Source organism: Varroa jacobsoni, unplaced genomic scaffold (genome assembly GCF_002532875.2).
Source record: "Varroa jacobsoni isolate VJ856 unplaced genomic scaffold, vjacob_1.0 scaffold_1423, whole genome shotgun sequence".
Taxonomy (NCBI): domain Eukaryota; kingdom Metazoa; phylum Arthropoda; class Arachnida; order Mesostigmata; family Varroidae; genus Varroa; species Varroa jacobsoni.
Window position 1 is genome coordinate 507,349 of NW_019214325.1, and position 24,608 is coordinate 531,956.

The 24,608-nt window shown below is 38.1% G+C and overlaps 5 protein-coding genes across 7 annotated transcripts; all 5 read right to left on the bottom strand.

Annotated features, from left to right (window-relative positions):
- Positions 1–545: 545 nt before the first annotated feature.
- Positions 546–13,599, bottom strand: LOC111269872 (cell adhesion molecule Dscam1). Its single transcript, XM_086972266.1, has 16 exons — positions 13,395–13,599; positions 12,676–13,080; positions 12,258–12,401; positions 11,307–11,708; positions 10,539–10,685; positions 7,996–8,124; positions 7,253–7,396; positions 5,236–5,383; positions 4,938–5,115; positions 4,374–4,805; positions 4,132–4,276; positions 3,735–3,830; positions 3,348–3,539; positions 2,819–2,989; positions 2,382–2,602; positions 546–2,220 (listed from the first exon to the last, which is right to left on the bottom strand). The coding sequence occupies exons 1-16, from the start codon at positions 13,597–13,599 to the stop codon at positions 2,149–2,151; spliced, it is 3,231 nt and encodes a 1,076-aa protein (XP_086828392.1). The 3' UTR covers positions 546–2,148.
- LOC147752192 (cell adhesion molecule DSCAM-like) lies at positions 5,367–7,133 on the bottom strand. Its single transcript, XM_086972291.1, has 3 exons — positions 6,891–7,133; positions 6,350–6,757; positions 5,367–5,998 (listed from the first exon to the last, which is right to left on the bottom strand). Exons 1-3 carry the CDS (start codon positions 6,943–6,945, stop codon positions 5,790–5,792), a joined length of 672 nt encoding a protein of 223 aa, XP_086828417.1. The 5' UTR covers positions 6,946–7,133; the 3' UTR covers positions 5,367–5,789.
- LOC147752193 (cell adhesion molecule Dscam2-like) lies at positions 8,861–10,453 on the bottom strand. The gene is made up of 2 exons (XM_086972292.1): positions 9,740–10,453; positions 8,861–9,048 (listed from the first exon to the last, which is right to left on the bottom strand). Exons 1-2 carry the CDS (start codon positions 10,221–10,223, stop codon positions 8,861–8,863), a joined length of 672 nt encoding a protein of 223 aa, XP_086828418.1. The 5' UTR covers positions 10,224–10,453.
- A 534-nt stretch (positions 13,600–14,133) lies between the features above and the next one.
- LOC111269875 (myelin-associated glycoprotein) lies at positions 14,134–20,517 on the bottom strand. 3 transcript variants are annotated; one of them, XM_022849772.2, is made up of 5 exons: positions 19,671–20,517; positions 19,140–19,544; positions 18,356–18,508; positions 16,358–16,947; positions 16,131–16,231 (listed from the first exon to the last, which is right to left on the bottom strand). In XM_022849772.2, exons 1-4 carry the CDS (start codon positions 19,735–19,737, stop codon positions 16,805–16,807), a joined length of 768 nt encoding a protein of 255 aa, XP_022705507.1. In that variant the 5' UTR covers positions 19,738–20,517; the 3' UTR covers positions 16,131–16,231; positions 16,358–16,804. The 3 variants fall into 3 exon arrangements, with proteins under 3 accessions (XP_022705506.1, XP_022705505.1, XP_022705507.1); XM_022849771.2 differs by lacking the exons at positions 18,356–18,508; positions 19,140–19,544; positions 19,671–20,517 and adding an exon at positions 14,134–15,382 and having other exon boundaries at positions 15,815–16,231; positions 16,358–16,806; XM_022849770.2 differs by lacking the exons at positions 18,356–18,508; positions 19,140–19,544; positions 19,671–20,517 and adding an exon at positions 14,134–15,382 and having other exon boundaries at positions 15,815–16,806.
- On the bottom strand, positions 19,797–21,665 carry LOC111269876 (tyrosine-protein kinase-like otk). The gene is made up of 4 exons (XM_022849773.2): positions 21,303–21,665; positions 20,781–21,197; positions 20,149–20,301; positions 19,797–19,909 (listed from the first exon to the last, which is right to left on the bottom strand). Exons 1-4 carry the CDS (start codon positions 21,367–21,369, stop codon positions 19,797–19,799), a joined length of 750 nt encoding a protein of 249 aa, XP_022705508.1. The 5' UTR covers positions 21,370–21,665.
- Positions 21,666–24,608: the final 2,943 nt, after the last annotated feature.

The window sequence follows — 24,608 nt, forward strand, 5'->3', positions numbered from 1 at the left end:
AAGCAACTATTGTCCCTATGGTTCACGAAATGCAGGGGAGAGGGGCCAGAGGAGGCACTCAGGGGGAACGGCCCCTAACGATGTGATCTCTAGTTCCTAAGTACGCTCTGCAAAATTGATGTCGAGAGTTTTGGAGCTGAACGAGATGCAGACTGATACGACGGGACGAATCGGCTTAATAAGTCATCTGTGTGATTTCGACGAATTATTGAAAAATGCTTTAATTGATGGAGATATTTATCGTATTACGAGTAGCTAGTTAAAACGGTCTGAGTTACTAAAATGGTTTAAAATTTATTATAGAGCTAAGTATGCGACTCGTAAACTTTTATTCTGCTTTTTTATTTTATTAACGCTTAAAACTCACTTATATATTTATAATTGTATAGTCAATTCTGTGGTAGTTTTATTCTAATAGAGCACCGAATTACAATGGCTGACTAAGGATAATGATTTAAACCACGTGTTTGAAATAGAAGTAGCTTAAAGCGATGCAAGAAATAGTACTAAACAATAATATCATAGAAAAAGACAAGTTCACCAAGTTTTCACGTCTAGACAATGACATTATGTTTATTGCAGCAAATTGCTTCGTAGAATTATTAAGCTCACAATCAAAGTTCACTTTCTTCGTCCATACTTTTTTGCATTATAATATCATGTATAAACATGATTATATAATAAGTGTTTATTGAGTACAGGAGCAGCGCCTCGACAGAGACACAGCCCACACATTACTTGTATAACTATGCGAAACCGTAACTAAATTAGTCCTTAGTTAACTTAAAATCTCTACATCGGTTTAATCTATGCTTTTGCTATGTCGCAATGGTACAATGCTCCATTTCGGACGTATTCTCTCGCAGATTAAGGTGAAACAATCGACCTGTGCAGACGTCCTTCCATTTGTAAAGTTACATTGTGAATCATAAGCCCATACGCTCAACTGCATGCATCCGAATCGCATTATTTGAGCATACCTGAACCTATTTGGAAGTGACGATTTCAGTGCTTTCTAAGCGCACGACGTTGCTATCTCTAACTGCAGCTACTTATGATGCTTATCGGGGCAGGTTTACGAACGTTACCACTTTAGGTAGAAGTTACGCACACGCTTGACACTCCTATAGAGATTAATTAAGACTTGTCATCATTTTCAGCATAATTGACCAGAGACTCTTTGCTGGCCGACTATATTTGTTAGCATGTGTTTTCAAGAATCAAAGTAACCTATATAGAGGGTTCTGTTTTAGTCTACTACTCCATTTGACTAGATGAATAAAAAAATGAATGATAATTAAATTGTAGGATAAAGTAAGCGTACGTAATTGAGATCATTGGATATCGCCGGGGTAAACAAAAAAAATTAAGCAGTCATCATGCCTCTTCATATGTACAAAGGCATCATGCACTACTTCGAATTGGGAGAAAATGTCACATGCAAGCTCCATTTTTCGTTATCGATCCAATCGATGTAAACAATAAGAGGGGCAGTTACGTTATGTTTATTTATAGTCACTCGTCCATTCACGATCAGATGCGTCATTTAGTCATATAAAACAGTATCTAATCATTCATCTGCAATTATTTTTTAAAGGCTTTCGTTTGTGAGTTTTGTCAATAGTGGTTTGGCTACGTCACACAGTTATAAATGGTATTCATTCTTGCGTTTCGTGCTGATTTTAGATCTGACTAGACAATAAAAAAACAACAATGTATACCACGAACACTTTGGTTTGGCTGTAGATGACCCAAGTAACGAATATCCATATTGATACTGCAAATCCATAGTATCCAATCTTATGAGCACTCGTCACTTAGTTTCCCGCCGTCGTACTATGTGTACTGTCTGTGAACGAGCGATACGTCGGCATAAATGGACTTTAACTCAAAGATGGTCCGTTGAAAAAATAAGTCTCTACTGTCGTTTCAGTTAAGGTTGTTGAATCTCACGTACGATTCTGCATTTGACAATGATACGATCGAGGTTTTCAAGTCGCCGATGGGCCACTCCCGTAAGTTTAATTTAACTTAGGAAGGGAGGCAGCTTTGAATACACTTGCTTTCAACTGAAAGTGTGAGACCGAAAATTAGGCCATGTCTTGTTGTTGGATCGAGCTTGTTAGTCGTGCTATTACTTCTTTCCTTCTACTGGGCGCTGTCGTAAAGATGTCCCGTCGTCTTGTCGCTCGCTTCCGATGGAACCGGTAATGGCCGATTCTGAAACAGTATTTAAACTATTACCTCATAGATACCGTTTCGGAGATTCTATTGCGAATTGATCTACGAAAGCACCGTTTCTGTCAGTGCGAGCAAAGGCCCTCGTTCCGTCACAACTAATAGGACGTATTCTAGTCATATAGCAGAATGTGGCAAATTACCTTCGGCGCTTCTTTACGACTCCATGTACCGGTCGTGTTTGCATTGGCAATTGTTGGGACGACGGTGGCGGTGCCTGCAGTTTGCATTTGCACTGTTTGGGCCTGAAGTTGAATAGCTCCAGGGTCAACAGGGGGCACAGTGCCATACGTTACCGTTACTTCGTTGCCGGCGGCGTCCATGTAACGCTGTGGCACCATGGTCCCGTATAAGGCCATTTCGCCTAGCAAACCAAACAAGAGTCTGATAGAGTCGATGTTGTGCTTGTATACAGGTCTTTCTTGGTCTGGACGAATCCAAAAGCTTCCAGTTTCCAGTGTGACAATTTAACACTCTATATATACATAATGCATTCGACAATGAAGTAGAATTAAGTAGTAACCTAAATTACAATATGACACATAGTAGAAATATATTCCACTATATATTTAGTACTTACCTTGTGGCGGCACTGGCTGTTGCACATTTTTCATTTGTCGACAGCAAATACATGAGCTAACCACAATGACGATAATGGCCAGAGCAAGCGCTGCTGCGGGCACCGTGAGGTACATATTCATATAGATCGGGAGATCTCCGTCGGACTCGAAAATCTCCACCAGTATATCGGCTGCAGGTTCCACGCAATACACATTTAGGTTTGAGCAATTAGAAGAGCCATTAGCGCTTGCGATACAATCATAGCATTGTCTAGCAGTTGCATGCTAATTCATCGAGGCCAGAAATGTACCCCTACTAGATTTTCTCTTTTAACAGAGAGCGAAATACCTCCAATTTTGATGTTAGCTTTTGTAAATGGCCACACAGGAATGATTAACCGCTAAGCGCGAACCCCATTAGTATTCTAAATGGCTGCAGAGGACAACTTGTCATTAAGTCAACGATTACGATGAGTTTGCTATTGCAAGCTATTCGGGATACCTTATAGATGAGCTATTGAATTTGACTAAACATATTACGACGCTTACGTGATCTGAGCGTCTGGATTTTAAGGATCTGTGATGGATCGCCTTTCATTGCTCCGTTAGAAGCAGTAAGAAATATTTCATATGTTGTGCCGCTTCTAAGACCTGTCAGGGCATAACTGTTGTCGGTTGAGTTTACAATAACATTCTCAAGCCACGCGCCCCCATCTGCCTGACGGTGATGAACTGTGTAATCTGCAACAATGTAAATGTCGAAGGGAAAATCTTGTCGTCATAATAATTTATCCGTCATAGTCGAAAAAAACATTTCGTTTACTTTGAGTACCTAAAGAGAAACTTCAAAAGATATTGATGATGAAACCTTTCGCTCCCTCCAGCTGTACTAAGTGCTACTGATTTTTACCTTAAAAAGTCTCAAGTGTAACTTACTGAGAATCTGTCCGCCTGTGCGAAGTTGCCAGTGCACCTTAATCGAATCCATAGTGACCGCGTCGACGAATAGCCGTGGAACGTCAGGAGAATCCTCTGTAAATAATATGTAGAACTATGATTATAAATAAACAAAATCGTCAGTGTTATACCAATGGCTTGTTCATATATTTGTAGTTACGACCAGCTTCGATATAGACTTTGAGCGGCAAGACTTATCGTAATTGCTAGAAGTTAAGTCTACTATAGTTCATCGCATTATATTTATGTAGCGGTAAGTTAGTCGGTCGACTTTAGCGATCGGCTCATTCTGACTTCATCAAGGTCACGATTTTTAATCGGAAAAAACGTAGTTAAGGATTTAGCATTTTAATTAATTTTTTTAAGTTTTTGTTACCTCCGGGTCTGGTCATTACGAGCCTTTGCGGGCTTATAGGTCCGGATCCTGCATGATTGTAAGCCTGCACGGTGATTTCATATTCTGTTCCCTTATTTAAGCCTTGGAGAATGTATTCGTGGGTTATGTTGTTCTTCTGCTCTACCTGAAACAGAAAATAGCATAGTTACCTGCTGTGCCGTTTTAGTTAAAAGGAACGAGTCTATATTGTTTCTGCGTTACTCGATTTTTGTGTTAGCAACCTTTTTGTACGACGTGCTTCCATTTGAATTCTTAGGCTTGAATCCGATATAATAGCCTTCAATATCGCCGTTCCAAGTATCCTTTTGGGGTGCTTTCCACGATACCAACACAGTAGTCGGGCCCTGGGTAAGAGCGTTAACATCCAATGGAGGTGCCTCAGGTTCCTCATCGTTCGTTGTAAACGTGACTGTCCGTGAATCTTCGCTTTTGCCAATGCTGTTTTCTGCCAACACGTTGAGTACGTACTGGGTGCCAGGCTGTAGGTCACGCACAAGGGTAAAGTGTTGTGCTGATGGAACTCCAAATTCCTGTGGTCGATTAGAGACACCATGTTGTTTCCAGTAGTTAACGATGTATTTCGATATTGGACTGTTTCCATCATATGAAGGTGTCCAATATACGGACACTGATCTTGACCAAATATCTTTCACCTGAAATTATGTCCAAAAAAGTCGAACGCATATAGAATTTCTACATTCACTTCTCAAAAGACATTAAATCTTCTTCTAGATTAGGTCTAGGTACTAGGCGAACAGTATACAGTCATATTTAGTCTCTCTTACCCTAACATCTTGAGGGGCGCCTGGAACGTCCTTAACAACGAGCTTAACTTTTCTATCATCATTGCCGAACTTATTTTCTGTATGGCACGAGTAGAGCGCTGAATCCGCTCGATCTGTTTCTCGAATTCGCAGTTCTGAGCTCAACCCATCAGTTGTTATCGATTCGATGATCTGGTATCTGTATCAATAAAAGAATGGTCCTGTAAGACAAAAAGCTGTACTTTTACGCCAGACAGTTTTAATTCATACGAATCTCTACCTAAAATTCATATAAAGATATGCTAAGCTTTTAACTAACCTTGAGCTAGTTCTTTTGTCTAGCTTGACATTTCCCTTTGACCAGACGACCGAAATGGGGTGGTCACCAACGGCGTAGCATTTGAGAGTAGTAGTTTCAGAGCGCCGAGATGTCACAACTGAAGTCTTCTCTTTAAAACGAGCCGGCACTGGAGAAGAAATAACAAAACAAATATACTTCCAAATGAACTCAGCACCATCAATAATATGTTGGCTGTAACTAAAGTTCACAATTTAGGGAACTGCACACTGCTACGCAATAACAGTATGGCGCGTAGTTGCGCAAACGAGTATTACGTATTATTATGAATAATATTATTTCGGGTGATTAGTTAGGCCTTTTGAGCGCTCGCTATGGATACAATAGAATAGCTTAAAAATGCCATTTAGCATTGTTATGGTTATTTGCAATATCCTTGTTCTTTATCCTGTACTATGTGGTCCTCTACCGCGTAGCACTGGGCAGTGGTTCGTTTCAATTACTGATACTGAATTCGTTGGTGGTAAGCACTTTGCTTAGAATAATTTGCACAGGAAATCTTAAAAATATGGTGTCTACAATTCGTTCAGGCTCCATATATGAAGTTTGTTATAAATAGTCACTTGGTTACCCGTAAGACTAAGAGAAATGGTTCTCGTTATGTTTCCGAGGCTATTCGAAGCCTCACAAATAAATTCGCCTTTATCATTTTGTGATATTGATTTTATTGTCAAAAGTCCATTATGAACATGAAGCCGACTCGTTGAAGTTAAGCTTGATCCACCTGAAACCGAAAGTTAAAAACGTGTAACTTAATAACCTTAAACGCTTGTCGATCATGTATTGTTGAACACGTAAAACTAGGATAGCGTTAAAAAACAAGTTTGACAGGAAAGGATATATATAATCCTGACGAAACATATTTGCGTATATATAAAGTTGCTATATTAATATGATCAAAAGTTTCTAGAAGAACTACTATAATGTAATAAACGTGGTAAATCATAATGTACGTGGTTGCAATAGAAACACGTCACGCCAATATTACTAGACAGGATTTATATTTATTTGTAATATTAACAGGAATTGATTTTATTTACAAGGCTTCATCACTGCTTACATAACGAGTTCTTACCTCTTGAGATCCGTATATTTGGTACTGGATGCCCATTAGCCCTGCAGTCGACGTTCAGCTCGTCTCCAACAACCGAGTCCAGCTTCAGTACATCATCACCCGTAGTTATCCAACGGGGTTTGTATCGTAGCACGACAGCCACTGACATCTGATCAGAGCCGAATGCGTTCTTAGCACTACACGTATAATTACCAACATGTTCGGCAGTAAGTTTTTCAATTTGTAGGCTATCTTGAAAATCACCCGCATGCACAATTTGTACATACGGAAGCAGTTTCACAGGCGAGCCATCCTTTAGCCATTGGTAGGAAATCGGAAAGCTTCCAGAAAATACTGAGCATACCAGGACTAGTCGTCTTCCTTCGGTAAGATCTTCGAGCACTTTGAAAGGCGATATTTGTGGAGGAGCTAAAAAAAAAATAAATATTAGTCCATTTTCGGTATCACGAATCTGTGTATACTATTAACTCATCCAAATTTCTTAAAGATTGTTTTATTAAAGGTTATTGTTTAAGGTTGATAAGGTGTACGTCAAACTTACCGTTGCTTCGTGCTTGATGCATCAGGACCCAAAGTATAATGAAAAAGAACGGCATCGTTTCGGTAATTTTCAATAAGCTGAACTACGAATACAGATTGAAATGTACACATAGCACTTCTACTTGTGATACAAGTGGTGCCGTCTAGTGGGACATTTGTGGACTAATGTTAGTTCACTTTCTGTAAAGATTTCTAAAAATCTATTTTGTTATGGACAGAAACTGCTGACAGGACAGGTGTTGATCGATCGTTATGTGGTAATAATAAAACGTATGGTGCATTTTTCCAAAACAGAGTCATTAGACTTTAATTTCATGAATGAGGCAAATGGTTCGTCTGCATTGAAGACAGCGCGCGATTTACCACTGAGAGTCAACGATATCCGTCGAGAGATTTTTCCCATAGAGTTTGAAGCTTCACAACCGTATTCTCCTTTATCGGAAGCTGATGCCGTGTTAATTGTTAATAAGCCATGCGTGATGTTCCCGCCAGTGAGCTCTGTTAAATCTGAAATGGAATATAGTGTTAGTAAATTTCATCAATGAAATTGGGCAACATACAAATTCGAATAAAACACCTACGATTGAATTCGGGTTGTGGTGAACGCTTAACTTTAGGTGAAACAGCCATCTTAAATGCAAATGAAAAAGATCATATAATAATGTATTGATACTGTACTTTCGATAAAACATTTTTCGACGCTATTCTTTAAACGGCTTTACATGATTTTAAACGACTAAGCCCCGCTGGTGAACAGGATGACCCGCACGCGTATAACTGTGATAGTTCAGTGAATATGGTAGCTAGTAGAATGTGATTTCACCAACACTAGAAATTATCTAAGGTACGCTATCCGAGGCAGTGATCTAGGTTTTATCAGCGACTTTGGTAGCTGTTTCTAGATAAGCACATCTTTAATTGAGGTAGACAAAGCTGTAAGCATAAGCTGTAAGCATAAAAGCCGTAACATTTTACTAGCCTAATCTCCAATAAGTACGATAAAATTAAATTCAGAATTCACTTGCACCACTGTATTATTACAAACATATGTCTAACTAAAAGTAAATTCAGCAAAAAGTGGACTAACGTTAAGTGGATCAACTTACCTTTGATGATTTTGATAACGGGCTGTGGGCGACCAATTGCTCTGCAATCTATTTTCAATATATTGCCTGCCACCGCATTTTTACTTTCTGGTTCGTTGTTGATCCAACGTGGTTTAAAATTAAGTACCACTGCAACAGACATTTGGTCTGAGCCGTAAGCATTTTTTGCAGAACATGTATAATTGCCAACATGATCAGCTGAAAGATTTTCAATTTGCAGGCTAGCTTGATACTCGCCAGTCTGACCTGTATAGACGTTTGGAAGATTTTCGATAGTCTGCCCTTCTTTTAGCCATTGAAACAAGATGGGTCGAGTTCCGGAAGATACTGAACAGACAAGTGCCACGCGCTTTCCTTCTGAAAGATCTTCTAGTACTTTGAAAGGTGATATCTGAGGCGGAACTTGGCCTAGAGTTTGTCGAATGAGTGTCAAAACGAACAAAAAGGAGAACCATTTCGCGGTTACCGCCGCCATGTTGAATTCGTCAATCCTAGTCTTTACAGTAGGTTACCCCTTACCCATAACACAAACATAGTGATACGATTGTACCATACCGGTGGCGCCGCCTTGTGGGACATATCTAATATTCGTTTCAGGTATTGCGTAATTTTGCATCCCTGACGTGCATGAAAACCTTTAAGTTTCTCCAAGCTATTGCCATGTGAAGTTAACAGTATTAATTGTATCAGAGCGAATCATTATACGCGACATGCACTGAAAAATATTATCCTCCAACTATTTGTACACTTTTACCTAGCGTACTTCGAAAGTCGGGTGGTTGTTTCAGGAGGAGGCTAGTGGTCTTCGATTACTGTTGTTCATATCTATATTCAGGTGCCTGAATAAAGAAGACATATTTAACTACTAAAAACTATCGGATGCTTTTGTTTGTGAATTCTCGGTTTTACCGCTTAAAGATATCGTTATTGTTTTGCTGATTTTTCCCAGAGTATTCGAAGCTTCGCAGGTGTATTCCCCTTTGTCAGATGGGGTGACCGAATTGAGTGTCAATACTCCATTTACCACCCTGGTGCTTGTGAATTCCAAGCCACCTAAAAGTAAGCAATATTTAATTCGTTAGAGAATAAATGAGATATGTTCTCTAAATCTATATTACATGCTTAGTGCAATACTGGTATAAAATAATCATCATGGCTATATTGGCTAACGTGGGCTCAAGCTATATACATATATGTAACGGTGACGTAATTTTTTCCCATACGGATGATGCCTTACTGTGTGCGAGTTTTCAGAAAGCTGGTTTTGTTACCAAAGGTAAAATGATACCAATTGTTATTCATTTATAAGCAAAAGTTAAACCAAGTTTTTTTCATTTTTATAGAGATAAGCTTCCCCCTAGCGGCATCTTTTAGAAATCACAATAGCATCCAGTAGTAGAAAAATTGAGAATAGGTAATAAGAAAAAGTAAAGTGTGAGTGGGGTTATTATAAGAAAATTATAATATATCATTCATAAGGATTATGTATATGACAGCCTGCTTTGTCATCCCTTTATATTTCGCATATAGTATGCTAACAAGGTATAGTAGGTTAAAATTAACTATGCAATTATAGAGCTAACACTTAGGTTTGTGCGTGTGATTAACGCCCACTTTTCAGATTCTTGTGGGCCTCGGTGGCTGCGCTCAAAGAAGCGTCTGTATATCTTGATATACTATACTTTGTTAAAATATATAACACTACTTATTTGTATCTATGAGAAAACTACACGAACAAACATACCTTTGCTTATTTTTATGGTAGCATGAGGGTGTCCAATAGCTTCACAGTTCAACTTGAGCTGTTCGCCAGCCACTGCATTTATCACTTTGGATTCATTATTGACCCAGTGTGGCCTGAAATTTAGGACAACGCTAACGGACATTTGATCTGATCCAAATGCATTTTTGGCTGCACAGGTATAATTACCAACATGATCTGAGGAAAGCTTCTCTATTTTCAATTGTTCCTGATCATCGTCTACCAAGGCCACTTTAACACTGGGCAGTAATGCTACTGGGTTGCTGTCCTTTGTCCATGAAAATGCAATTGGAGGAGTCCCGATCGTCACGGAACACATCAAAGATAGACGTTGGCCTTCTACAAGATTCTCGAGAACTCTAAAAGGTGCAATCTGCGGGGGTGCTCCGCATAAACAAGGTATCCAACGCTTTAACATGATAAGTAAAACTATCCATGACGGTTTTATTTTGGCTTGTAAGAGCATCTCGTCGTAATGCCAGAACACTACAGCAATTTTTTTCTCCTACCTCATACAGCTGCCCGGCGACGACTAATTGACAGTGCAGGTGGCTCCGTCTCGCGGGACCCGTTGTAATTAGATCGTCATCTACACAATATTATTTTTGGAATTTTATGTAAATCATGTATATCCTAAAATAAAATTCCAGCACCTATAATTAACACAAATTCACAGTTTGTCTCAATACAGGCTCTGCCGACTCTCCTTAAAAAATCGTCTTCATATCAAATAGATTCGTCTGCAACAAAACGTTGGCGCTTTGGTGTTTCGGCACCTTACCACTAAGAATTAGTGTAAAACTGGAAGATATTCGGCCGAGAGAATTTGAAGCTTCACACTGGTATTCGCCTCTATCAGCGAATGAAACCGGGTCTATCGTGAGCAAGCCATTAACGTTAAGTTGTGGGTCATTAATCTCCATTATGCCTGAAATGTAAAAAGTAACAGTCGCTTTAGATTAACAGATTGATCTGAGTTTTTCAAAATACGGTGATGACATTTCTCTAGAATTAAGAATGTCGTTTTCTTCAACGAGCCTACCTTCATTGCCGTAACGTAAAAGTATACTGAGAAGAGGGAGTAAGGATTTGGCTGTAATTCTAAATAGGATACGAGAGCCCATGAAATGTGTGCTTGTAAATGTGTCAACAATTTTAACATTCGCAACTCGACCTCATGGCCGATCTTTAAAGGTGAGCTAAAGAACACTGCTTTAGTCTGTGTCCTAAAGCACTGGTAGGCAATTAATACACAAATATTCATAAGACGCAAACTATTTTAAATAATTTTATATACCCTCTCTTGGGATATTGTGTTGTTAACCTGTATATATGAAGGTTGTATCAAACTTTTGGTTACCCCCAGCAAAGGTGAATAAATAAAATTTGATTACAATAGACGAAAACGGAACTAACACGGTCAGTGGCTACCTAGCTACCTGCGATAGCGGGCTCGATTTAGGTCAAATAGACTAATCCATAATCACATTTTGTAAACACGCATCTCTGTTACTTTGGTTATTCGTTTGTAGGATGACAAAAAATTTACCTTTAAATATTTTCACTGTCGGTTCCGGATGCCCGACGGCTCTGCAGTCCACTTGAACTTTCTCACCAGTTACTGCGAGTATGCGTCGACGCTCCTCAGTTCTCCAAAATGGTTTAAATTTCAATGCTACAGCTACAGACATTTGATCTGTGCCAAATGAGTTTTTTGCATTGCAAGTATAATTTCCAACATGTTCAGAGCGAAGTTTTTCTATTTGGAGCTGATCTTGAAATTCATCGAAGTGAATAATTTTTATGCCAGTCAGTGGACCGACAGGACGGCCACCTTTGGACCACGAAAATGAGATGGGAGGAGAGCCTGAAGTCACGGAGCATATCAAAGATACACGTTTACCTTCTGAGAGATCTTCAAGAACTTTAAAAGGCGCAATTTGTGGCGGAACTGGAAAACACACAGACATTAGTTTAACTTGCTAATGTATATAATAAACATCTATGCAGCTTCCTAGGAACGTGATAAATTAGAAACTTCTACTACGCCTGCTAATTGTAAGCACAAAGGTTGTATACATGTTCATGAAGAAAAAGAGAACTTACTTTGGCATTGAACGTAATGTATTGATAGACTAGTCCAAATTAAGAGTGATCGTATGGAGCCAATCGATATCATGTTGCACACACGGCTGCTACGCTTTGGTTTGCGATCACCTAAGATTTGTGCAGTCTTCTGTGAAACAGTACTCATGGCGCCGCCTAGTGGGACATTTTGTAGACACTTTTATCAACGACGCCTATTAACCAAACCATTTCTAACTGTTCTGTAGTTAAGAATGTCACAAACGTAAAGCACAGCAGATCTTGGCAATCTAGCAAATATGCAAAAGCTTAAGATCAATAAGAATATTAGGCGTATGGCTGATGTACATATTGCGCGAGTTGTATGTGTGTATCTAAAAAATTCGTCTGTCTTAAATAAGGAGCGGCACACTACCACTAAGAGATACGGTAACAGTTTTGAGGAGTTTTCCCAGGGAGTTTACCGCCTCGCACTGATAATCGCCCTTGTCACGGGAAGTTACTAAGGCAATAGTCAAAAGGCCATTCACCACTTGGTCATCGGGTATAACAGTTGACTCTGAAATTAAACAAGATCCGCTTTTTTAATGCGTGTTTTTCGTATATGCAAACAATCTACTAACTTGTACCCATAATATGATAGAAGAAACACATGCGGCTAAACGTAAAACCGAAGAACTATGCTTAACTCTTGAACGATCAGCAAGTACTAACCAAAAGCAAACCACTTTCTTTCACTCACACTTCCTTGGATTCGAACTCGGGGGTGCCATAGATTAATTTAAAAATATTAGAAAAATGAATTTATACCCAGCACAGATAGCTGCACTTACCTCTTAGAATTCTTATAGTAGGCTGCGGATGTCCAATGGCTCTGCAATCAACTTGAACTGATTCTCCTGCGACTCCTCCAATGGGAGTCTCGTGATTTATTGACACCCACTGAGGTGCGAATTTCATAATAACTGGGATAGTGATATGATCTGATCCATATATGTTCTTGGCGTTGCAAGAATAATTTCCAACATGTTCGATTGTTAATTTATCGATCTGCAGCTGATACTGAAAGTCATCGATATGAACAATTTTAACTCCGAACAAATTTCCAATCGGAGCGGAGTCCTTTGACCAAGAGAACGAGATGGGAGGTGTACCGGACGTCGCTAAACAAATTAACGATAGGCGTTTTCCTTCCGAAAGATCATTCAAGCTCCTGTGTGGAGCGATTTCGGGTGCAACTGAAACATAAAAAGAAAAACTGTTCATCTCCCTAGGTTTTGATACAATCAGCTATAGTACGTATAATTTCATGAGCGTTAAATTTTCAAATTAAAGAGAATTACTTTGTAACCAACTGGGCACTGCTAAACTTAGCTCACTTGTCCGTCTTTATATTTTGTTATTTCACGAATTCTGTTGTTTTATGCATATAAATTTTATTTGTGGCAGGTTATTAAGCATTTGTATATCATGGCTCTTAATAGACTTTTCAATGAGGAGTGTTTAGTTAACTTACAAGTAACGATAGCAAATAAAAACGTAAACCACGTACCTTGGGCACTTGTTGTCGTTACGACACACAAGATAACAGAAACAAAGCGTGATACTAATGAATCCATGTTCAACCACATATTGAAAGCGACGCCAATGGCATTTACATTCAAGGCGAGTGACTCCATGTTGAATGCAGCACTAGTGGCTCGCCCTCGTGGGACACTCTGAAAACTATTCATAAAAGACGACAAACCGTCGACCATTTCCGGGATATAAAAGATGCATCAATTGCTTTCTTTTTGCAAAAGGGTTAATCGGAACTTCACTATACTATGCGAAGCTAGTAATACAGCACAAGGAAAAGAATCTTTGGAGCAAAAATAATCAACCTGTCTCACTTCGAGTATATGCTGTATGCTTTGAATTTAAACTACACCGCCATCATGTGACTTTGAAATCCCCACTTAAATCGGCTTCAAAAACGTTAGTTTTCGGATCTGTTTACGCACCATCCAATGAGGCTCAGCCCCCACCGATAACGATTTGTTCTACGTACCGCTCAACACAAATATCATATTTCCCTATACTTTGGCAGTTGATTTTCCAACTTGGCAGACATATTCGCCTCTGTCTAAGGAATCAGTTTGTTGGATAGTTGATATTCTAAATTTATTAACGACTTGGTGGTCTATGGAAACTACTTTCTGAAGTCTATGGAAAGGTTTTCTGGAAGTGATTTAAAAATATTTAGTTGAAGTTTAACGTTGAAAGCTAAAAAAAAAATTAGACGAAATAAGTTAAGCATACCTCTGCAACTGTATATTTTGCAGGCGTAGATGCATGCAATTTATTTAGTTTATTAAGCCAATTTTAGCCGCGATTAAGATTTCTTAGACGAACTTTTATAATAAGGTAATATATTGAACATATTAGAAATCCAATCCCTTCTCGTAGCTCTATCTCCTTTTAGCGATTATTTAAAAAAAATTGCAGAATATTTTCACAACTAAAGCAGTTTATTTTTGGTAATCCCCACTACTGAAGTAGGATGTCCACTTGCGCGACAGTCATATTGTAGACTTTTGCCGGCTACTGCTCTAACAATTATTGCACTATCACTAGCTATGATCCATGTCGGTAAGAACTTCATAAGAAAATCAAAAAACATATGGTGGGCCCCATATAAATTATTTGCATTGGACACGTAGTCACCAACATAATTTACAAACAGGCTTTTGATCTGTAATTAACCCTGGAAACCATCGACGTAAGCAATCCTGACACCCACGAATAAGGTCCCCGCTGAGTTTCCGTTCTTTTGTTAGGAAAACGATACAGATGAAGTGCTTGATCTCATAGAACATATTAGTGAAAGCCGTTGGCCCTCAACCAAATGATTCAGAACTTTTGTAAGTGTAATTTCTCGTGTAGCTGAAACACGAAACACGTTTTTTTTTCATTCACATGGATATATTGTATTTATATATCTAGTTTTTCTTAGTAAAATTAGTTGTGGAGGTCAGGTGTTCCATCTATTGAGTATATCTAAAATGCAACAATAACTTACTTCGAGAGTAGACCACTTCACAAAGGAAAAATAAATACAGGTCGTTTTGGAGCATCGACCGCATATTGCGCAGAAAACAACACCGACATCATGCTAAGTGTAAGACATGTGGCTCCCTTTATAAAACGTATCGCTATAATTAATATCTCTGTCGCTTCATCTAGTTGAGGAACATCTACACAAATTAAATTCACAGATTCAGTTCTCATGTGTTTCAAATGTACACTGACCGCACCAGAACTGACGTGAATGGCTACCTCTTATACGCTTTTATATCCAAGGAGCGATAAACACAGTGACTACAACAACTACTTAAGCGTACACTTTACCGTTAAGCATTATAGTAACCTTCCTTTGAATTTTTCCCATCGCATTCTCAGCAAAACAAGTATATTCGCCCTTGTCGGTGACCTCCACTTTTGGAATTGTCAGTACGCTAGAATCAAGTCGATAACGTTTTTCAGAGAGGACTTGGTTTCCTGGAAAAGAGTTTACATTTTAGGCGTGCGCGTCTTCGTGCGTGTTTTAATAATTTGTCACATGTACAGATTGATAAATTAAGCTGCGATCTGTTAGGATTTTATCCTACTTTCTTTTCCCTTTACCAAATATTGCTCAACGTAATCATGCTAAAAGCGTTTACTGGCCTGATCAAGTAGCTAGCTTTAACAAAGTAAATAGGCTAGCAAGTGAGAAATCATACGCTTTCTCAGTTACTATTAATACTTAAAGCAATTAAAAAATCGTATGATCGTTAGATGACCATACCACTCGATCGGGAGAGACAGTTATGTCCCTTTAGATGATATCATAAACCATCCAATGACTTTAATCTTACGCATAAATTTTCAGTATAGGCAGAAAATTATATATATTTACGATATTCAGACTACCGTGGATTTGGTGATTACCTTTTAGTAGCCTTATTATTGGGGGCGGATGGCCACTTGCTCGACAATCCACTCTGACGGCTTCCCCAGCTACAGCTGTCACCAGGCCAGTTTGCTCATTACCGGGCACAGATGCAATCCATTTGGGTGCAAAGTTCATACCTACATGAATAAACATCTGACCTGAGCCGTACAGGTTCTTTGCATTACATGTGTAGTTTCCAACGTGATCTACCGATAAACTTTCAATGTGCAATAAATCTTGAAAGTCATCAATGTGAGAAATTTTCACTCCTGGTAAAGCTGCAACTGAATTTCCATCTTTACGCCACGTAAACGAAATTGGAGGTGTTCCCGACCTCACGGAGCACATCACAGAAAGCCTTTGTCCCTCGGCTAAATCATTTGGAATTTGTTGACGAATGATTTCCGGTGCAGCTGCAAGTTTTAAATATATTATGTAATTGACTACGTTTAATGTATACATGACACCGCACGCACAAATAATAACTTTGGATTCCGAAAGCGCTTCGGAAAATCGGGTAAAAAATTTTATACACGTACCTTGAGAATGCACAAGTGTAAAGGAAGAGTAAAATATGCAGAAAGTTCCAAATAACAGCGAGCTCATATTGGTTGGCTCGATCCAATGTATCGACGCCATGCCAGTTTTAGTCGAAACGCGGTGAAAGCTGCCATGTTGGATCTGATACATGTGGCTCCTCCTCGCGGTACATTTTGAAACTATTTTACATTTAATGAACTTCTTCTGGGTGAATATATTATACATTATATAACAAGCATTGCTTTGAAAATACATGTAGCTTAAGAAATAAGTTTAACGCCAGGATGAAATGGCGCGTAGAAAAAATGTTGATTTAAGTGTTCTCATAATATCGTGTGCTTTAAATATTAGGCGCGGTTTTCAATCAGCAAAGTAAGCTTTTTGTTAAAGAAAACATGCAATCTCATTACTGGTTTGCGAGAGGTTAATGAATTATAACTTTGTTACTAAGACAGGTAAAAACTGTTCATTGAATTTTGCCTGCGGGAGCAATACAGACATTCGCTCTTTCTGTTGGTCTTTATTTTACGAACCGCAAATCGGTTCGAATCCTCTTGGTAACGTTCTGCAGATAGAATAGTACGAGCTCCTGCAAAAAAAAATTGTGAAGTAAATAATTGACATGGCTTACCTTATTAAATTAGTAATATAAAGGTGATTTTTCCTAAATTTTTCCAAAAACTGCGTCCGCTTATTACAAAATAAAAGATAAATTATGGCTATTTCGGAACGAATGTAAGACTATCGTTCATTTTTACTGGTGTGGTATTTCGATTTGCTCACATGCATTAGAAACTGCTATTATACGCAAATAACATTCCCAGCAAACAAATGATATTATGGTTAGTTGTAACATCGGATAGCAAACTTTTGTCATTCCAATATTACAACTTCACTGGTTTAAATAACGACCAGCAGCTAAATAGACATACATGTAGGTCACACAAGGATAACTATGCCAATAGTTTCAATGCAGTGAGAACAAACAGCAGTTACTTTTTTTTACCTCTTTTTATATCTGAACTTAACGATAGCTGGTGGATGATCACTGGATCAGCAGTCTCCTGCTGCATTTATTTCTTAAATCGACATGTTACCGATGTAAATTTTATCGTCATTCTGACTATTAACCGTACAGATTTACAGATAGATGTTCAATATCGATTTGAGCCTGGAAATCGTTCTTATAACCTATTCTCACTTCTCGTGAGTTTCGGATGACGTTGCCACATTTTAACCAGAAAATATGGGCTCAGCAAGCACATCACGGATAGCCTCTGCCGTTTGGACCAGCTATCTGGGCTACGTTAAAACACGATTTCCGGCACAGCTAGAATTATTGAACATATATTATAGTCAACGATTCCACTATATCATGGCAGAAAGATAATGTGGTATTTTGATTAATTATCACTACAGAATGTCATATAATGATAATATCAGCACAAGGCATAAGTTAACTCACCTTGAGAATACATAAATCGAAAAGCACTGCATTTAGAAGCTTAGAGACTTCTTAATAGCCCTGGCCTCGTTATCACACATGTGTAAAATGCTAATATCATTCCTATTCAATACGACTATGAGCGAAACCGTAGCCGACAAATTCCATGTTATTTATTGTCATACACCCTTGTGGCTCTCTCCCGTGGGAAATAGTGATACAACTGTCACTTTTTAAAATTAAATTTTTCTGGATATACTAATTGCTAAAATTGTTTCCAAACTTTGGCGCCTAAATATATGGGAGCATACTTTGTTACCGTGACTAGTGATTACTTGAAAAGACCTACCTACAAAACTACAATATGCTTCAAAATTGGGATAGAAAACACCACTGGGGATGCTGTACGCGATAGGTGCTTCTGTGAATACATTGTAGTATCTGAGTGATGGATTTTTACTAAAGGTATATTAATCAGGGATATAACAGAAGCCTAACACTTTACTATTCATGTAATTAATTACGCAGTAATTTTGATGAAAATTTTTTTTACCACTTAAAATGACCGATACTGTTTTCTGGATTTTCGCCATAGGATTTTCAGCAGAACAAGTATATTCGCCCTTGTCGGTGGCCTCTACCCTAGATATTATTAGAACTCCCGATTCTAGGCGGTATCGTCCAGCTGAAAGAAGATTGCGATTTCCTGAAAGAGAAATATTTAATATTTAATTACTATTGCTACATAAATCCAATACATACCTGGGTACGTATTTTGGATTCATAATAGTTGTTTGAAGAATGACACTAATTGCATAAAATAACTTTCAGCTATTTATGTGATCTTTTTAAAAAGTAAAACTTAGGGTTATCTTTTTCAAGCTGAGCATTAAGGCGGTGGCCTGTTTGTATGCAAAAAGTACGCTTATTACGTATTTAGGCTTACAACATTTAATATATAACATAATAACTCTAGATATAACCCTTATTTGTATAAATAAACGATGAAAGAAGCTTATATATTTATGTTTGACTATGACAGCCTCGTATATCTAAGAGAAAATAACCTGATTATAGTGTACGAAGGGCTGAAACTAGAATTAGAAATGCTTTTCCAAAGTTGCATATTTTTAATCGAATGAAATATGAAAAACACCTGATGCATTGTTATTGCGTTACATTGATACAAGGATATACAGCGAAAAGAGGAACTCAAATTTTACGGATAGGTTGCTGCAAACTGAGACAGTCCGTATACCTGTGTTTTTACTTGTAAAGTTAATAGTTTCTTTCACACAACCGGTAAGCCTAAGCCTATTTGAAAACTAATTTCTAACCTTTAAGCACTCTGATTGTAGGTAATGGGTGACCAATGGCACGACAGTCCACGAGAACAGTTTCCCCCGCCACACCAGTCACGAGTTTCGCATGGTCTGTAGTCGCCCACCTAGGTGCAAATTTCATTACCACTTGAACTGACATATGATCAGTCCCGTAAAGATTTTTGGCGTTGCATGTGTAATTGCCAACATGTTCCACCGATAAACTTTCGATTTGCAGTTGGTCTTGAAAATCGTCGAAATGAACTATTTTTACTCCGGATAAACTTCCGATAGCGATTCCGTTTCTTAACCAGGAAAACGATATGGGTGGGGTACCCGATCTCACCGAGCACATCACAGACAATCTCTGGCCCTCGGCCAGATCATCTGGAATTTTCTGCGGTGTAATTTCCGGTGTAGCTAAAAGGATACATTAAGTGCGAGGTAGATATCAGGCAGTAAACATCGACATTTTCATTTGCTTCCTATATACTTTTTATGAGCATAGTGTGCACGTGGTTAAGATTAATGCTGATATTAGCTTACCTTGAGGTTCTACAAGTTGGAAAACGTTACATAAAATCCAGAAACTTTTTAGCAGCGTAAATTCCATAGTGTCAAGCTTCACCAAGTGACAACGTTGTTCTAGCTTTAGTCAGAGCGTCGCAATGGTCACCATGTTGTATTTGGTACTTGTAGCTCCCTCCCGCGGGACATTTTGGAACGATTTTGCCATAGTAACTTGAATTCAACAACGTCTTTACAATCTCCTTCTATAAACACGGCTTTTAAATCAAAGAAAAATCGTATTTGTCTATTTAATATTCACTAATATAAAGAGTTGAAAAGAAAAATAATTCAATATGTGGTTTTGTCCGTCGTATGCTTTAAATGTTAGGCGGGTACAAAACCACGATTCTGGTTTATCAATTAAATAAAGTTCGCTATATTTCTATCGTGACCAAACTAACCAAGTGAAAAACAATATATTTTCTATCTGCCACATGAATAAATTTGGTTTTACCACTGAGCACAACGGAGAATGTTCGGTGAATCTTCCCCACTGTATTTTCGGCAAAGCAAGTATATTCGCCTTTATCAGTGGCGTCGATGTTACGAATCGTTAACGTCCCAGAATCGAGACGAAATCGACCCCCGGAAAGAACCTGACGATCCCCTAAAAAATGAATGTATTTTTAGTCTAATTTCTTAATGTAAATCAATTTCAAATTAAATTACACAAAGAGACTACAATTTAACGCTCTTAAACATTTATTTCTAATCGGGCAATCATCGAAAAAGTAAATAGCTGAAATTCTTAATTCGAGGGAAGGGCCATTTGTGCTTTATAATAAAACTATTTGTATATCTATAATAAATCAAGTGTCTCTTATACACAACCTACGACTTTACTTTTACTTTCTCGATCCAAAAATCGCGACTATCCATGCGCTATATATATGCTATATATATATATACATGCTAAATTATAAATAGGCAAAGTTGCTTTATACCCGTTTGTACGATAAAAAATGAAGGCTATTTTATAATACTTACAAAAAGTTTTGAAGAAAGTATATTATAAGAAGGCGGTAAAAAAATCATTCAGTTACCGTATTATTTTTCAAAAAAAAAATTAATAATAGGACCACAAACCTTTCATGACTTTGATATGAGGAGACGGATAGGCATTTGCACGACAATCTATTTGAATGACCCCTCCGGCCACTCCCGTTAAAGGTAGTGTTTGTTCATTAGCAATTCTTCCAGAGATCCATCTGGGTGCAAAGGACATTACTACCGCAATCGCCATATGGTCTGTCCCGTAGATATTTTTAGCGTGACACGTGTAATTACCAACATGGTCGATAGATAAATGTTCAATTTGTAGCTGGTCTTGAAAATCGTCGACATGTATCACTTTTATTCCAGGCAGATTTCCAATTGAATCGCCATCCCTTATCCATGAGAACGATATAGGTGGCGTTCCCGATTTTACAGAACATATTATGGAAAGCCTTTGGCCTTCTTCCAAGTCGTCAGATATACGGTGCTGTGTAATTTCTGGTGGTACTGAAAACAGAAATTTAATCTGCAGTTAATTCAATCAGCTAACGAGTATATGCATGCACAGTTATAATTTATTGATAGTGGAACCGTAGAAACTAAACAACTCACCTTGTGAGTTTACAAACGTTAAGAGTCTACCACATATCCAAAAGCTCCGAAGCAACGTTGATTTCATAGTTGTGAATTCTATATGGTTGCTGACGCTATTCTGATTTTACTTGGAGTCCGGCGACGACACCATGTCATATTAAATACATGTGGCTCCCCCTCGCGGTACACTTTGGAATGGCTTAAATGTTTTATGAGAAAATTTCGCCGACTTATTGAAATGCCGCCATGTACATGCGTTGCTTCAACAATATGTGTGGTTGAAGATAAGAAGTTCTCTATTTCAGTATCCGGTATTTTTCGGGTGATGCATATCTAAATTAGAAGCAAAGACCGTGTGCTTTAAATTTTAGGCGGGCTAGTTTTTATATATGTACATAGCGCGAAATTCACTAAACTTTTTACCTACTGCAATAGTACGTTGCCATGCATACATTGTAAAAAAAATTGAACTTAAATACGCATGCTAAACAATTATGTCACGAGGTATGCAGCTATTATAGCAAAGCACGACAGAAACTATTTCACAAATTTTTCCCGCCATATTCTCAGCAGCGCAAGCACAGTCGCCTTTGTTGTCTGCCTGCATCTTTGAGATTGCTAAAGAACTTGAATCCAGCTGTTGTTACTCTTTGAAGATTTTTCGGCGGTTTCCTAAAAACATTATACGCCTGTCGGCATTTGTACCTTCAAAAATTATAATTTCATACCATTAGTGTTATGGATTAGAATTTTTACAGCACAAAATCGCTGTTTTTTTTACCGTTATCTCTGCTCAGTTTTTTTTTATGAGAGTTAAAGTAAAATAGTGGCCTAAAAAGCTATGAATGGTTACAACTCGTAGAACCATAGTAGCACGTATAATGCATGTTTTACAGCAAAAAATGCCTACCACAACCAGATGCTGTTTACAGGTTAGAACAAAATAAAGCCTTTAAGGAACTACCGTTGCAAAAAAAATACCTGAGATAGGCGAATTATTATTTCCATGTTATATAACACCTTTTCATTGAATAGGTTAATACTCGTTTGATAGTTGAACCCCGTTTAGGAATAAATATTTTTTTCATTTTGAAAAATGTAAACGGATGCCCATTTGCCCGACAGTCTATCAGAACAAAATATCCAGCCACTCCTGTTGCTTCTTGCTTGCAGCCAAAATTTATTTTGAAGGGAACCGTTAAATGATTCGCACAGCTTTTTTTGAATTTAGAATTGAATTTAGGTAGAGTTGCACACATGATCACCGGATAGACTTTCAATCTGCAGTGGATATTGAGAGTCGTTTAAGGGAACAACTCTAGCTCTGGTCACATTTTCTATTGCGGTTCCGTCCTTCAACCAGGTGAACGATACAAGAGGTGCACCTGACCTTGCTTAACAGGACATTGATAACCTCTGACTTTGAGATAGACCATCAGGCATTTTACCATTACTATTTTATTTGTGTTGGTTATTTCTGGCGGAGCTATGAAAATGCTCGTATTTGCATGACGTTTTGGCGCATGTACCCAGTAATTTGAAAGCAAGAAATGAAAACTATAATTTTACTATACTATTACACTATAATATAATATATTTCCTAATCTACGGGCTACAGGTACTCACTGTGAGAACTTCCGTAGCAGAGGAGAGATCAAAAAACAGTGATGAATTGTGATATCGTCGACATCGACTCCATTGCTTTATGTTGGTACTTCATCAATTCAAGCTTTTTCTAACTTCACGTTATTTAAAAGACTGGTTTTTCCGCACACCAACTGCTGTACAAGTAACTCTCCGTTGTGGGACATTTTAAAAATACGGGCCCCGCCGATTTCCTGGTCTTGTTGCACTTTTTTTTAAACGTTACATTATTGTGACAAACAAAATAATTGCACTCTATCACGGCATAAATAATCATCTATACAAAGAGTAGAAATCCTTGTAACTGAATCTTGATTTCAACGCATACTTGTCGTATGCTTTGAACAATAGGCCAGCAAAGCTTTGATGAATTTATTCACTGAGATAGCCCTCAAATACGATAGCATCGTCCAAATACAAACACAGATTAGTTTAACGTCAATTTTACTAATTGTGATTTAAATCACACATTTTGCTAAATTACATATAGATAATTTAGAGCTATTGTTTGCTGAGAACATTACCACTAAGCGTCAAGATGACGGTTTTGCGAATTTTTCCGAGATTATTTTCTGCTACACAGTGATATTTCCCATGATCAGAGGCACTTACACGTCGAATGACGAGTAAACCAAGATTCCGCTGGATACGTTCATCCAGCAGAATTTCACGACTTCCTGAAGATTAAAAAAAATGCCAGCAAGAAAATATTAGAAATATATTGTTTTTGTAAGGATATGTGTTGCTCAGTCAGACGTTACTTTTTTGTTGAAATGTTTCTTTAGAACATCGTTTCCAGTACTTTAACTCGCATTAAGCCAGTAGCATACCTGCGAACACAGATACAAGCGTTTATTTACCTTTATATATTTTTATATCCGGCGTTGGATGGCCATTAGAGCGGCAATTAATCTCCACGGTTTCTCCTACAATTCTAGTGACTGTTGCAGTATCCTGTTGGTCAAGCAGCCATTTTGGTGCGAACTTCATCACCACTTGCACAGCTATACGGGCCGCTCCGTATATATTCTTCGCATTACATGTGTAGTTGCCTACGTGATCTCGAGAGAGACTTTCGATTTGTAGTTGATCTTGAAAGTCATCTATGTGAGCGATTTTTACACCCGTTAAATTGGTAATAGGATTGCCATCTTTATACCACGAAAATGAAATCGGAGGCGTGCCGGAGCTGACAGAACACATGATCGAAAGCCGTTTACCTTCGGCCAGATCATCAGGTATTTTATATGGATTGATATCGGGAGGCGCTAAAAATGAACAATGTTTGTCATTATTTCATGCTAAATATTCCATGTAACTTGAATGCATATATAGAATAGACATATTTTGTCTATTAGTAGAAGTATTTACTTCTTAAAAAAATGGTTTGGATACTCTGGCCTTAAGAAGACGATAATGGTTCGACATAGGTGTTTACTATAGAGGTATACTTACCCTGCGAGAAAAGTGGTGAAAATTCACAAACAATGAATCCGAAAACCAACCACTTTTTCGTAAATTGGAGCGCCATGTCGGGATTTCTTTCCCTACTACGGACGCCATAACAGTTAGCATCTTGTGGCGGGTTGCCCTTATTGTCTCAGTACAGGTGGCGCCGTCTTGCGGGACATATTGACAACTTCTATATGACTTAATATTTTTATAGGCGAGTTAGGCTAA

Coding starts and splice junctions, on each gene's coding strand:
- LOC111269875 (XM_022849770.2), bottom strand. CDS start 16,613: ATGTATTTTCAAAGCAATGCTTGTTATATAATGTATAATATATTCACC. Junction 15,383..15,814: donor AATAATAAGGCTACTAAAAG/GTAATCACCAAA, acceptor ACTCTTTTCCAG/GAAACCAAGTCCTCTCTGAA.
- LOC147752192 (XM_086972291.1), bottom strand. CDS start 6,945: ATGCCGTTCTTTTTCATTATACTTTGGGTCCTGATGCATCAAGCACGA. Junction 6,758..6,890: donor GCATCAAGCACGAAGCAACG/GTAAGTTTGACG, acceptor TTTTTTTTTTAG/CTCCTCCACAAATATCGCCT. Junction 5,999..6,349: donor AAATATACGGATCTCAAGAG/GTAAGAACTCGT, acceptor TTTCGGTTTCAG/GTGGATCAAGCTTAACTTCA.
- LOC147752193 (XM_086972292.1), bottom strand. CDS start 10,223: ATGCTCTTACAAGCCAAAATAAAACCGTCATGGATAGTTTTACTTATC. Junction 9,049..9,739: donor TACCATAAAAATAAGCAAAG/GTATGTTTGTTC, acceptor GCTTACTTTTAG/GTGGCTTGGAATTCACAAGC.
- LOC111269876 (XM_022849773.2), bottom strand. CDS start 21,369: ATGAAATCAACGTTGCTTCGGAGCTTTTGGATATGTGGTAGACTCTTA. Junction 21,198..21,302: donor AACGTTTGTAAACTCACAAG/GTGAGTTGTTTA, acceptor TTCTGTTTTCAG/TACCACCAGAAATTACACAG. Junction 20,302..20,780: donor TCATATCAAAGTCATGAAAG/GTTTGTGGTCCT, acceptor TTCATTTTTTAG/GGGATCGTCAGGTTCTTTCC.
- LOC111269872 (XM_086972266.1), bottom strand. CDS start 13,599: ATGGTCGACGGTTTGTCGTCTTTTATGAATAGTTTTCAGAGTGTCCCA. Junction 11,709..12,257: donor TGTTACCGTATCTCTTAGTG/GTAGTGTGCCGC, acceptor TGTGTTTTCCAG/TTCCGCCACAAATTGCGCCT. Junction 8,125..10,538: donor TTTTACACTAATTCTTAGTG/GTAAGGTGCCGA, acceptor TGTCTGTTGCAG/TGGTACTTAATTTTAAACCA.